A 14,121-nucleotide genomic window follows, 5' to 3' on the forward strand; every position below is an offset into this window, starting at 1 on the left:
TCATTCTTTTACAGATTTCTATTTTAGTTCATGATTAAAATTTTGTTTTACACCAAATGGGTGTAGTTAGGCTTAAAGACTAGCTTCTTTGAAATGATTTGTTTCTTTTACAGTTCCAGTTAGTGTCTATAAAATCTATCTGATGCTAAAAAAATCTGATGTGAAGAAATTGTAAATCTAAGTCCTTTCCTCTGCTCTCTATATAAAAAGTATAAATTTCTGAAGAGGTCGATGTCACATTTTCATCAGTTAATTGTTTTCTAGATTTAATTACAGAAACATTTCAACCAATCAAAAAACAAGTAGGAAAAAACACCATCTTTAATGGATGCCTGGAATAATTTCTTTTCCAGATTGTAAATAAATTGTTTTTATGTTTTCTATTTGGCCGTTTCAGCAGATACACAAATGAAATACACAACATAGACAAATGCAATGCCTGCATGGAATAAAGGCAGTCTACTCTATCAGGGGAATACAAGCAGATGCAAAGGAAGGATTTTTCACACTTGCAAAAATATAGGTTCTGTCTGCCCTGGAGAGAACCACTGGGCAAGACAGCTTGTGACAGTGCCTGTGAGGATGTCTAAAATAGAAGCATTCTACTAGCACCCCCACCCGGAATGAGCATATGGAGTTTAGGAAAAGAAATGCCCATTGGTGATGCCTCTCCCAGCTAAAGGGTCTTCTGTGCAGTCTCTCGTGGATCAATATACCAGTTAGTCAACCCACACATCAGTGTTTCTTGCCCCTTAGAAGCAATGAGAGTATTTGCTACTGGTGAACATGATCTGTGTATTCATAAAACAGCCTGACGCCACTGTAGGAGATTTAAAAATGCAGTCCTCGGGGTCTACTGTGCTGGAATCCCTTTAGCTTTCTAATTGAATACTTCCAAGCTTTGTAATTATGCTATCATGTATTTATAGTCATAAGAAGTCAGTTTTAAAGCAAATACTCTATAGTACCCCTTTTCATATATATTTTCACCCCATGTACAAAGTTTGGGATAAAAAAAGTGCAGAAAGGGTGGAAAAATACAATAAATTGGAGGGTAGAACATTTTAAAAACTATGAATTTACCTTGTTCTGTCAAATATTTTAAGGCTTAGAAAATTTATTAGTGTTTTAAAGCAGTTTAAGAATGATTATAAACCCTCTTTCAATCTATCTCTATTGGGGTGAGATCATGTTCCCTCATTGTGAGCATACAGTAGGAGCTCAATAAATGCTTGTTTAAGAATGAGTGGCTCTAAAGAGATACTTATGTTTCCCTTTAAATATTACAGGTAAATATATAAGTAGTGTTATCTTTGCCCATGACATTTATGTAACAAAATTAAGTTCAGCATAAGAACTGATTCAAACGAATACTATAAGAATGGAAAATTTAAAGGTGGAAGTTTAAAGAGTTAAAAAATGTCTAGGGTCTGCCCATGAATTTCTAAATATGGGATGCTTGACTAGGAAAATGGCAATGAGTATTTGTGAATAAATTTCAGATGAAAGGACATTACCAATACAAAGCTGAGTAAGTTTAAATTAACATCAAGAAAACACTCTTATTTGTAAGAACAACCATATACATTAAAAAACATGATATTCTCTTTAAACTTGCATTCTTAACACTGTCTGTGCAAACTTGCTTGTAGTGTCCTCAAATCAGTGTCTATGGGCAGATGCATAGAAAACATCACCTTCAATGATAAATACATCCAAGCCAAGGAGCCTGCTGCTTCCTTTAAGTAGATGGAGTCTGGCCAGGTCATGGCTGTGCTTCTGAATGGCTGGCCTGGATATGGGAAACCTGCAGAACGGGCAGCAGCAGCTGGAAGGCATCCTGGATGTATGTCGTGCTGTTGCAGCCCTGAGAGAGGAGAAACATGTGGAGGAAGGGTTGTTTTCTTAGTTCAATCCTGACAATCCTTCCAATTTGATAATGTTCCCTCTCATCAAACTCCGTAATATTTTATCATATTTTTCTTTTAACATTGGTGCCTAAAGCAAATGTAAACACATTCCTTGGGATGAAGTGCATCCGTCTCTTAATGATCTATACTAACAGAGAAGAATTCACTCAAACTGAGAAAAGCCATTTCCATAGATTTCGAGGGCACATCAATATGTGTATATTCATGACCCATTATGTCCAGTCTTAACTATCCTCTTCCCAGATCAACCCCACTGTCCTGAAATAATGTAAAATCACAGTATGCAGGGGAATCCAGTTTGTCCTAACTTGCAGATGAATAAACAAGCATGGTCTGCATCAAGCTAACTGGAAATATTGTGCCATTATTCGTGGCAAACTTTGAATGCTAGCATCCTCCCATGCACGCTGGTACCTTCTACTTGGTTTGGTGTTTGATGGTGCTGGCATGTTCTCTGCCATACATACAGCATTAGAGGGAGAGGCCATTTAAAGTTTCAGATGACTAAAACATGAGAAAACTTCCACTGGGAGAATGAATAAATATTTGACCTCATATTCTCCATGACTGACATGGTCAATTACTCTGCTAATACCCTCTGGGTGGCCAGGGGGGAGATTTTTCTCTTCCACATTCTGCCTCTGATTGCTTGGGTTTCCTCTTAACTGTGTCTGTCTCTCCCCCTCCCCCCGCTCCACCCCCAGAACCTGCCACTACACTCCCTTGTCCCTTGATTCCATCCCATGTGTGGCTGTGTCTTATACAACAATACTCGGTGCCCCCACATTGTTACCTTTTTTGGTACCTTGGTAGTTTTCCTGAATAGTAAGGCATGACTCCTAAAAATATTGCTATAAATATATAGGTAGCCCTCCCTTATTTGAAGTTCTATAATTTACAAAATTTGCAAGTGACAACTGCAAAAAAAAAATGACAGTATATGCATTGCCCATGTTTAAACTTAACTTGGTAGCACCTCATGACTTCAGTGGGGTGCCCTGTGTCTACAGCTATGTCTGTTTCTTAGTGTGTAGCCCCTAAGGGAAGGTTCTCCCCAACAACCACAGGTAGAACACAGCACCTTATGACTCAAGAATGTTCCCGAGCCTCTCGTGCATCCCTGTGTCTGGCAAAGATACAGAGGTGTCAGGGCAGCTTCCTGTCCATGCTACTGTGTCCTGGTGAGTGGACAGGCCACGGAGCGAGTGGCTGCAGAGGAAGGCGCGTCTGGGTCACTGAACAGGCAGAGGCTAAATAGTCTATGTGCCATTTTGCCCGTCTGGAGCTTAGACCCAGCTAAACCAAAGATTATTATGAATGAAGGGAAGTGCCCATTTTTACGAAAATCACCATTGAGCAAGAATCCCTCCCTGCAGCCAGTAACCACAGAGTCAAATCTGATGTCAAACCGGGCCACAGAAAGCTGCTTCAGCCAGAGGAAACAGCAGCAGGAATAACGTGCAAGCTTTGCATTTCTCTTCATAATCAGGAATTCTTGAAAATTATGTATTGCTGCTTCACCCTCGGGTTTACAGCTGGCTGAGCTCCGCAAATGTACTCAAAAGAAGACTGTTGATGATAAGATTTAGAATTGCAGGAACACTTGCTGCCTGGGGAAGAAAATGTAGCTCTAACATTTGCTTTGATTCAGAAGCACTTTCTCTCCGGGGCCACTTACCTCTAACAATACACTATTGATCATGGGGTTAAGGACCTCGGCCTTCTTGTCGCTCTGTGGAATGAAAAGGATGAAATTGACAGATTAGGTGCTCATACTGCCAGGCATGCCACATTAAATGTCAGACACCGGCTTCATTGCGGGATCTCTCAGAGAGGAAGGAGCGAAGTGGAAAGCTTACTTTAGACCAGGCTTCATCTTGAAGCATAGTAACCTCCATCTTGGGTAAAAACTGCTGTTTACAATTTTAACCCTGCTATTCTGGCTTCTGTAAACGTTTGCTTGCTTAAATAATAGGGAAAAATAAGACTACTCCCCATTCCAGAGAGGCCATAAACTATGCCCCAGACAGAGTTGTCAATGCTGGCGCCAGGCCAGGCCTTGAGATATGGTCTCATGGCCCTGTCCCAGCACACAGGACTTTCTCTCGGAAGGTCCGGAAGTCTCATTCCAAATTTAGAAAACAAAGAGCTGAAAAACATATAAATAGGAAAGACTTCCACCATATTGGGCCCCAGAATTTGAGAAGCAAGATTTCCTCTGGGCCCACTAGCGCTAGCGAAATGAAAAGGACTCCAAATAAATGTGGCTTATTGATTAAGGCGTCGTCTGATTTACAATGTAACAATCTTTGCCGCTTCCCCTGGATGACCTCATTGAATTCTGGCAGAAATCCGAGGTAGGTGCCATGACAATCCTAATTTGAGATGAAATGGCAATCAGGACGGTTGAGTAACTTGTGTAAGGTCACACAGCTAGAAACTGAAACGCAGACCTGTGTTAACTGTTGAAGACTTGCGGCAGGTCTGGGATTAGTGAGGGGAGTGAGGCTGGGTGTAGCAGTGCAGGGTTGGAGCCTGTCTTTACTTAAAATTGTTTTGTATTCATTTTTATTTTTTAAAAAATGTTGCATTAAAATATTTTTCTAGATGATTGAAGTTGTTTCTTTGTCTTTGTTGGAGGGAGTCCCCTGAAAATTTTCAAGTGAGTTGATAATCTTACTTGCCTACCTTAGTCCAAACCCTGGTCATTAGTCTTTCTTTTCTTTTCTTTTTCCTTCCCTTTCCTTCCTTCCTTTTTTTTCATATTAAATTTTTTATTGTACTAATTTTCTTCCCGTAAGATCAGTTCTTTTCAATTGAAATCTTTCAATGTCTTCCTTCCTTTCTTTCTTCTTTTAAATGCAAAACTTGGGTATTTGGTTATAGGGTGTGTCTTCCAGATTAGCAGCAAAATTAAAACAATCTTAACTATAACTTGCAAACAGGTCTGCAGATCCCGGTTTGCAAAGCATCAATATTCTGTAAGGCACAGAATACAGAGCCTGATATAAAGCAGGTATTCAAAAAATGAGTGCTAGTGTTAGCATCATCATCATTATCTCCACTGTTGGTCTATCCATCAACAGTCTTCTCTGTCTAAAATGTTCAATCTACTCTTGGGCAATAAACAATTAAAGGGACTGGAAAGAGAGGGGGCAATTTTAATAGACTGCTTTTCCTGACTGTACCCAGAATACGTTATGGTAAACAGAAGAATATAAATGAAATACATCTTCCCAGAGCAGCCCCCTTTCATTGACATTACTCTACTGGGAAACCATAATGAAGTCTTGGTGAAAAAAAAAAAATCTTTAGAAGCCCAGTCATTTTAGTCAGTAACCAGAAAACCCATTATGGTATTTGCTTTCATGTTTACTTGATTATCAATAAATCTCTAAAATATAATCAAAATGACATTGATTTTCAGAATCAATGAGATGTGCAAGCAATTTTAATAGAGTCTGGAGAGCAATATACTCTCATTAACTTCAAGTTATGAATAATGGCTGTTTTGGAGAACAGAAACAATGACTTGATGTAGACGATTCATCACAGTATCAGATGAGGCGGATTTTGTGGCGAGATGGCATTTCAGCGAGCTCTAGTTAGACTTAGCTTTTTCTTTCTCCCCAATAATAACTGTGTGTTCCTGATTCTGTGCACACAATCATTTGTACACATTTGTGTATGTACACTTGACTCTTGAACAACTTGGGGTTAGGGGCACCAAGACCCTGCACGGTCGAAAATCTGTGGATAACTTTTGATGCCCCCCAAACTTAACTAGTAATAGCCTATGGTTGATAAGAAGCCTTACCGATAACATAAACAGTCAATGAACACATATTTTCTATATGTATTATATACAAAGAAGAGAAAGTATCATTAAGAAAATCATAAAAAAATACATTTAGCCCTAGCCGATTTGGCTCAGTGGATAGAGCATTGGCCTGTGAACTGAAGGGTCCCGGTTTCGATTCCAGTCAAAGGCACATGCCTGGGTTTCAGGCTCAATCCCCAGTAGAGAGCATGCAGGAGGTAGCCGATAAGTGATTCTCTCTCATCATTGATGTTTCTATCTCTCTCTCCCTCTCCCTCTCTGAAATCAATAAAAATATATTTTAAAAAAAGGAAAGAAAAGAAAATGAGGCTCAGAGCAGTTTGAAAGCCCACCCAACATCACAGAAATCCGAGGAGGCAGTGTCAGGGCGAAACCTCAGTCTGATGTGGGCCCTGAGCTGCCTGTTGTTAGAGAAGGTGCTCTTGGCCTAGTTTTGGTAAACGTCCCGGCAGAGCTTCTATTTGTGGAGCCATCCCAGGAGGCCCTGAATCCTCCACTCTTCCTCAGAGCCCCTCAGAGAACCTTCTCCCTTAAAGAGGGGAAAAAAGAATCAGCATTACAATCTTACCCCAACTGTGGTCAAGGAATTTGTAAACTTCTTTGATAAGGAGGCCACTTCATTGCACATTGCAGTCGTTAATCTGAAATTTTAAAAAAAGTGGTTTGAGGATTTTTTAATAAAGTAAAATAATTTAACCATCAAGAAAATTACTGATACTAATACCATATTCCACTTAAAAGAATGGCACACAAGTTTGAAGATGCTCTGTAGAAATGTTTTTCTCAATAATCTTCCATGATTCACAAGCACTGTTGAATCTAATCCTGGGTTTCTTTGCATGCTAATTAAGAATAATCATCTAATTCATTCAGGCCATATGAATCAAAACCACATGCAGAAGAACACCAGTCTCAGGCTCCACATGCAGAGTCATTTAACACTCTTACCAAATTTCTCCAGCTCTTTGGTCATTTAAAAATAATAATGAACATTCATTGAAGTACTAAGTTAAGTACTTTTGTATAAATAATCTCATTTAACTCTCATAGTGACCTGATTGGTTACATTATTATTCCCATTTTATAGATGAAGAAACTGATGTTTAAGAAGGTTAAGTAACTTGCTTAGGACAAGCAATAGCAAGTGACAGAGCTGGGATTCAAACTCAGGTGTCTCAGATGATTCTGTAGAAGATTTTTTTGGACTTACATCAAAATTCCAAGTTTATTCCAGCCATTCCACTTCTAAGACTTTACCCCAAGAAAATAACACGAAATGGGCACAAATATTTCACTAAAGGAATGTGTCAGAACATTACAGATGATGACAAATGGAAAACAGTCTAATTACCTAACAATGTCAGTATTGTCTGATTTTTAAAAAATAATATATGTGACTTTTATGAATCATGATTAAAATGCTATTAGAAAAAACAATAACTCAAAGCTCAGAAAAGATCTAGTGCATTGAATAGAAGGAAGTAAGCTTTGTTTTGAGAAGTAGGGGTCCTTGTCTAAGCTCTGTATTCAGGTTTATTGAGCAACATTCATCCCTCCCTCCACCCAAAACTGCTCTTCAGAAAGGGTCAGGAGTAAAGCTAGGAGATGGCCCAGAGCCATTCTGTCTATGTTCCTGGGCAGGTGGGTGGAGAGGCACTTATTAAACACAGATGTGAGGTCTGATTATCCTTTGCTGTGCAGCTTGCTAAGGATGGGACCATCAGGACTGGGAATCAGAAGGAAGCTAAGAGTAAGGTTTTGCTACCCATACTCAGGGACATCTCAGAGTCAGCCCTCCTCTTCCAAGTCAGTGCAGCAAATATGAAACAGTCCTTAGGTATTTTCATCAATGTTAACTTTTCCTATTTTGCCTTTTCCTCTTCCTTCCACACATTGGAGTAATATTCTTTTCTAGGCATATGAAAGGCAGGATTATACAGTTCTTATATCTTTGATTTTCATGTGTTTAAATGTGAAAATCTAGACTAGATGACAAATCTTTACAAATGAGGGAAAATGCCACTAATATTGTCTTTTTGGAAGGTCCTTCCACTAAAAATTTGCTCCTCAACCTACAATGCCAAATGCAGTAATAAGCAAAGACTAGTCAGCTAGCGAGGTGATTGAGTGAGGTGATATATGTGTGTATATGCACCCATATATTTTTTGGAGGCTCTTATTTTGGCTTCTGTGTCTGTATAATAATGAGGTGGTGTTTGGACTTGTGCTAATTTTCTATAACACAACACAAAGTCATGTGCATAAAAGTTAGTAGCTTATTTTTCCACTTCATACCAACTATATTAATTAACACTCCATACCAATTATTTTCTTGTATACAGAGTTACATACATACATTTTTATTTCACTAGATGAACTGATAGTAACTTCTATTTATTGAACATAACATATAACAGCACATATATGCATGCATGCAGTCCAGTGAACTGGCTTACATTAGTGACTTCCATTGCCAGAATTCAGAATACGAAGAGCTGGCATAAGTCCCTAGGAACAGCGGAGGTGTGTTTGCATATTTTTATGAAGATTGCTGAGAAGTCACATTAAGGGGTCCTCTCAATATCTGTGTGGTATGTTGTGTAATTACCCTTAAAGGTTGGTACTTCTAAGACTTGGATCTATTAAAATAAATACTAGTTCTTACTTAGCTCTGAATTATGTAAGGTGTCTTCTCTTAAATCTCTTCATAAATAACATCTAGTTAACTATTATATCCTTGCTGACATGGTTCACTTCTTAAGAGAGTCCTTATTCCTTAAGATGACCATAAAAACTGGAATTAGCTGACTTGAAATAGGAATCTTTAGTACCTAGTGTGTGTGTGTGTGTGTGTGTGTGTGTGTGTATTTGAATGGCACATGTGTATAAAATTGGAAAAATAAGAGTTAAAAATAACATTTACTTTATCAGCACTTTTGCTTGGTCCTGAGCTGGTTTCTCCTCTTCTTGTCCATGAAGAATTAATTCTGCTACTTTGTGAAGCTGCTCGATACAGCGTGCTGTGACTTCTGCCAGACTTTCGATGGACAGCATGTATACTTCCTGAAATAAGGGAATGCAAGTAAGAAAGTTAACAACTGAGCAGATGCTTTAAAAACACACACACTGCAATATTAAAAATATATATGTATACATGAACAGAAACAGTTTACCCAAAGATTAATGGGCATGTCTTAGACTTTTCTGAGTGGAAATCTGCCCTAAAATGGAAGTGCTGTCCAGTTCCCATGGACGTGGCAAGTCTTAGTCACAGCTATGTCCCTTCAGTGTTGGGTACTCTAGAGGCAGGCACTCAAGAAGGCTTGTAAAAGGGCAGTTAAATGAATAGACCTCAATGGACGTTTTTCTCAGTGTGATCTTATTTTAAAAATTACTTTTTCTAAAATTCAAATCCAATATAAGATGAAGTTATCACGAACGCATTTTTAAACATAGGCAGGATATAAATTATACACACATATATTTATTAAACTACAGAATAAAAACTGTGCCAATAAAAATTTTTTTTGAAAAAGCTTCAATTACCTCTTTAGTTATGGGGCATAAAGACATTTTATGGTTACAGATTTGCATACAAGATGGAATTCCATTCTCAAGCTAAATCAACTATGTCCTTAAAGATTCCCTCCCCCGCCCCCCTTTCTATTATAATTGTAGAGCTATGGAGAAAAGCTACAATACCTATGCTAAGTCACGAATTATCTTGGAGTTGAGAAATGTTGGTGTTTATTATACTAATACTCATATTTCTATAATAAAAATGAAATGGCTTTTCCTCACTTAAAATTAGGCCGGTAATACAATTAGCATGTTATTACTGCTCTTTAGGGAGACGATCTAAAATAAATTTACCTCAACTGTCTTAGTTCTCCTTTCTTGCTTTTCGCCCTCTTCAGGGTTTTCAGGTTTCTCTTCCTTTTCTTCCTTAGTTTTCTCCTCTGTCTCTTCTGCCACGTCTACCGGCACCACGGTTTGATCGTCTTCCACCCAGTCGTGAGCTTTCTTCATGGCCTGTGAAGGCCCCAGCCAAAGCGAGACATTTATTGTGCAAATAGGAGACTAAGATAACTCCAATCTCCAGACTAGGATCAATTTGCCCTAAACTTTCAAGGCTGCTTCTCTGTACATTTAAACAATGATGGGGCAATTCCCTACGCTCCTTACAAACACTTTGTTGTTGTTTTTGGGTGACTATAACTAGGAAAAGGGGACAGAATAGAAAGAAAGCATGGAGAGCCCTGTACAGGGTGAAGGATGTTTTAAAAAGCGCTCTAAAATGGTACTCAGATAAGAATAAAAATGACGGTCACTTGGAAAGAGTGATAGTATATTTTTCACTGTTTGGGACCAACGATCAAAGAATCACAGTACTTTTTAAATATATAGGTTAGACATTGAGCCATGGTCATTGCTAAAGCAAATGCCCTCATCTGCTATGTCTCATGAACCTGAGAATGCATCGCGCTGGGGAGATGAAAGGTGGCTCTGCTCTCGCTGTGTGAGGTCTCCCGGCCTCCGGGGGAGGAGAGAAGGGCTGTGGGAAAGACCTGGCTTCGCGCTGTGACTAGCCGAATTGCACAGGCGTGCCTAAGAAATGATGGCTAAATTGAACAAGCGTCAACCACCTTCCCTCTCTGTTAGTCCCTGCATTAAGAAAGGGAGCTTTCAGCTGTTTGCTTAAGTGCAAGTTGTATCTGAGCTCAGGCTAAACTTACTTCTCATCTTAAAGCGTACATGTCAAAGTTTAATATGTCAGCGTGTTGAATGTCAAGTTAATGGTAAGAAGATTTGGGGAGACAAAACCCAACAACACTATGCTTGGTGTGTCCTCTTTCAGGGACCCCGGTTTACCTGACTAGGTAACTAATCCGAGAGGCCCTGGAGGCACCGCACACTCTCCGGCCAGTGGCAGGAGCTGCTCTGAGATGAATGAGGCAATTTCCCATTGTGCTCAAAACACTGACCTGCCAGAATCGCTGACCTCTATCAGAGATAAAGAAATTACTCATCTCTCCCCCTCACTTCCTCACTCTGCCCTTTCCTCACCCTCCTGGATAAACGAGGGCCTGTGGCAACCACTGCGTGCTAAAGAGAAGAAAGGGAAAACAAAAAGGGAGAGAGTAGGGAAAACAACAGGGTTTTAAGTAATTAATGATCAGTGTACTTGTTAAGAAACTCCGCAGCAAGACCTTGTACTAACTTCCAAAACCGGCTATGGTACCAGGAGGGGAACCCAGACTGTTGCAGCTTGAACATTCTTAGACAGGACGTGGCACCAGCATTCCAGGTGGGAGGGGGCACCGGGTCCCCTGGCTGATGTGCTTCTCTCTGCCTAATTCTGGCCTGCCACTCTAGTGGGGGAGGGGAGGTGGCGTTTGAAAAAGCCCCTTGGTGATTCTGGAACCCTCTTCTCTGCCCTATGCTGAAGGTAACCTCTGCTCCGACATAAAATTCTATTTTGAGAAGTGACTTGTTCAAGGTCATAAGGTAATTACTACTGATGCTGCATCTAAAACACAGGTCTTGCGTGTTCTCTACCATTGCATTTCATTATGTAGCTGCCTTGAATCTTAATTTCTGACCTCAGACCTCCCTCCACCCATGTGTTATATGGGCTGTGGGGTTTTTCCATTTCAGGTGGAGCTCTGGAATTTTATAACTGAGACCTTCTTCTAAAAAACAAAAACTCAGACAGATGGTGCTGACCTTATTGAGTTTGTCAGGCGTGGCCGCAACATGTAATTCAAAGAGAAGCTCTGTAAGCATCCTTGCAAATTCTTCTCCCTTTTCCTCCGAGCCTAGAAATAGAAAATGACACCAGTAAGAAGTATGATTTATTTTTCATCTTTTTGAATGTGGCAGCTCCCCCCACCCACAGCCTGCCCTCCAGCTGCCAGCAAAGATGAGTGTCGCCCACTTATGACATGGCAGTGGGGGCTGCTGGAGTCTCACAGCACTCTCTGGGGTGCCCCCAGGCTGGCCTGAAGGCAACATGTGGGGAGGGTGGGGAGGGACTTATCTGTCTCATTTGCAGCTATAGGTGGTCAGTAGCTATTTGCTGAAAGAATGACTGATGAACAAGTGAATGGCCTTTCTCAGGCCCGAGTGGCCTGCACCAACACTGCATTTATGACTTAGAGTACTATTATGCTTAGCATTGCAACTCTGATAATAGCCAGAGCCTCTTCGCGTCCACAGAGCCACAGCACTGAGCAAGCCAAATCAGTCTCCATGGAGGAGGCGACGTCTGATCTGAGCCTTCAATAATGAGAAGGCAGCCCTGGCTGGTGTGCTCAGTGGTAGAGGGTCTCAGGTTTGATTCCCTGTCAAGGACATGTACCTGGGTTGCAGGTTCATTCCTCGGCCCTGGTCAGGGTGCATGCAAGAGGCAATCAATTGATGTATCTCTCTCACATCCATGTTTCTCTCTTTCTCTCTCTCACCCCCTCTCCCACTTCCATTCTATCCATAAAAAGCAACAGAAAAATATCCTTTGGTGAAGATTAAAAAAAAAAAAAAAGAATGAGAAGGCATTACACATGCACAAAGGAGAGTTTGGGGGGTGGGTGAAAGGGAGAAAAGGAGAGGGAGAAAAAAACATGGAGGGAGAGAGACATATTTCATTAAAAGCTGAGATTCCCTCTCCACTGGGCAGAGGTCTTGGTCTCATCCTCTCTAGGTGGGCAAACTAAGAGGGAAAGGTTCACAGCTGAGCAACAACAAGGTCTCATGCCCAAACTGCCCGTTCGTCTCGTTCTGTGGGAGGCAGTGTGACAGGCAGATGGAGCCCTGCACCGAGACTGGAAGGTATGGGTTCTACCCCAGCTCCGGCACCTGGTGGGTCTGTGACATGGGGCCAGTCAAAGGGCTTCTCAGCTTCCAAACCCCCCTCTGCAAATTTAGGATAATAAAACCATAGGGTTGCAAGGACCAAATAATGTAACCGATGCAAAAGCGTTTTATAAACACTGAAGTTTTATGTCACTATATTGTTATGTGCTACAAAGATACAACATAAGGAGATTAAAAATATTTAGGCGTGATCAACACTAATGTAGGAAACAAGTGCTTGGTGCAGCCCAGCTTTTAAATGTGCAATCATTCTGTAAAACAGGAAAATACACCAATGCTTCTGCCAAATTATGTTAGGAAAAAAAATCACAGGGGAAAATGGAAGTGCACAAAAACAGATAATAAAAAAATGTTGCAACAAAGGATACTTATTACTGCAACTCTTGGTCTGTATATATGGTGAAAAGACCTTCACCAAGGCAATAAAAATAGAAAATAGGCTTTTAAAATCTCTTCACAAAGCGGTAAACCAAATTAGAGATCTATGGCAGTGCGATAAAATTATACTCTGCTGGAAAAACAAACATGCACATCATAAGCTAACATTAGTCAAGTGCAAGGGAGCCTGATATTAAATTTATCTAACAATGACAGCGTATCTGGAGACTAGCAAATAAATTATTTAGGTGTTAGGAAGTGGTTCCAAGAAAGGATTTGATGAAAATGTTCTAATTTCTTCTCCAGTTTTGCTCTTGGATTGTCTGCTCTCCACCCCCCACCCCCCCACACAGACACTGATAAGTTGTAACACTCTATCATAATGGGATTGATTTAATAACAACCCTGCTATTCTTCCCTCCCGGTTCTTCTTCAAGTGTTCGAGTGACATTTCTATATTAAATTAATTAAAATTAAGAGTGGTTTGATAACCTGGAGATGCCCTTTGGGAAAATGGACATACTAAATGGGAGATTACATTGTTCTATGACTTAAGGAGAGACATTTCTTAAGCTTGCTATTTAGAACTTTAATATTTTTTGTCATATTAAAAAAAATCTCAATTTACTGAAGCTCTACATGGGACTGGGACACATCGTTTTCTATTTAACAATATTGAATCAAGTTTCCTCTCCAAGAAATAGCACTAGTTGGGAAAGCAATAACTGCCTTAACTTGCACTGGCAACAATATTTCTTCGATATTACAGGGAATTTGGGATCCCTTTTTTTTCATCCTTTCTGAATGAACCCCTAATAGGACCAAAGTCTACCTCAGGCATCAAGAAACTGAAGAGAGTCTGGACGGAGCGGCTCAGTGGTTGAGCATCGACCCATGAATCAGGAGTTCATGTTCGATTCCCGGGCACATGCCTGGGTGGTGGGCTTGATCCCTAGTGCAGGGCATGCAGGAGGCAGCGGATTGATGATTCTCTCTCATCATTGATGTTCCTATACCTCTCCCTTCCTCTCTGAAACCAATACAAATATTTTAAAATATATATATATATATATAAAAAAAAAAAAACAGGTAGAGAAA

At 40.2% G+C, this 14,121-nt stretch overlaps 1 protein-coding gene across 6 annotated transcripts in view; it reads right to left on the reverse strand.

The window, feature by feature from the left end:
* Positions 1-300: 300 nt before the first annotated feature.
* Positions 301-14,121, reverse strand: part of FAM114A1 (family with sequence similarity 114 member A1) — a 60,610-nt gene continuing 46,789 nt past the window's right edge. For all 6 annotated transcript variants that reach the window (XM_080656518.1, XM_080656516.1, XM_080656515.1 and 3 more), the window contains 6 exons: positions 11,500-11,591; positions 9,646-9,804; positions 8,696-8,835; positions 6,341-6,413; positions 3,610-3,663; positions 301-1,867 (listed from right to left, as the gene is read on the reverse strand). In XM_080656518.1, coding sequence (XP_080512644.1) covers positions 1,766-1,867; positions 3,610-3,663; positions 6,341-6,413; positions 8,696-8,835; positions 9,646-9,804; positions 11,500-11,591 — 620 coding nt within the window. In that variant the 3' untranslated portion in view covers positions 301-1,765. The remainder of the gene's footprint in view (positions 1,868-3,609; positions 3,664-6,340; positions 6,414-8,695; positions 8,836-9,645; positions 9,805-11,499; positions 11,592-14,121) is intronic.

Source organism: Plecotus auritus (assembly GCF_963455305.1).
Source record: "Plecotus auritus genome assembly, chromosome: 1".
NCBI lineage: Eukaryota > Metazoa > Chordata > Mammalia > Chiroptera > Vespertilionidae > Plecotus > Plecotus auritus.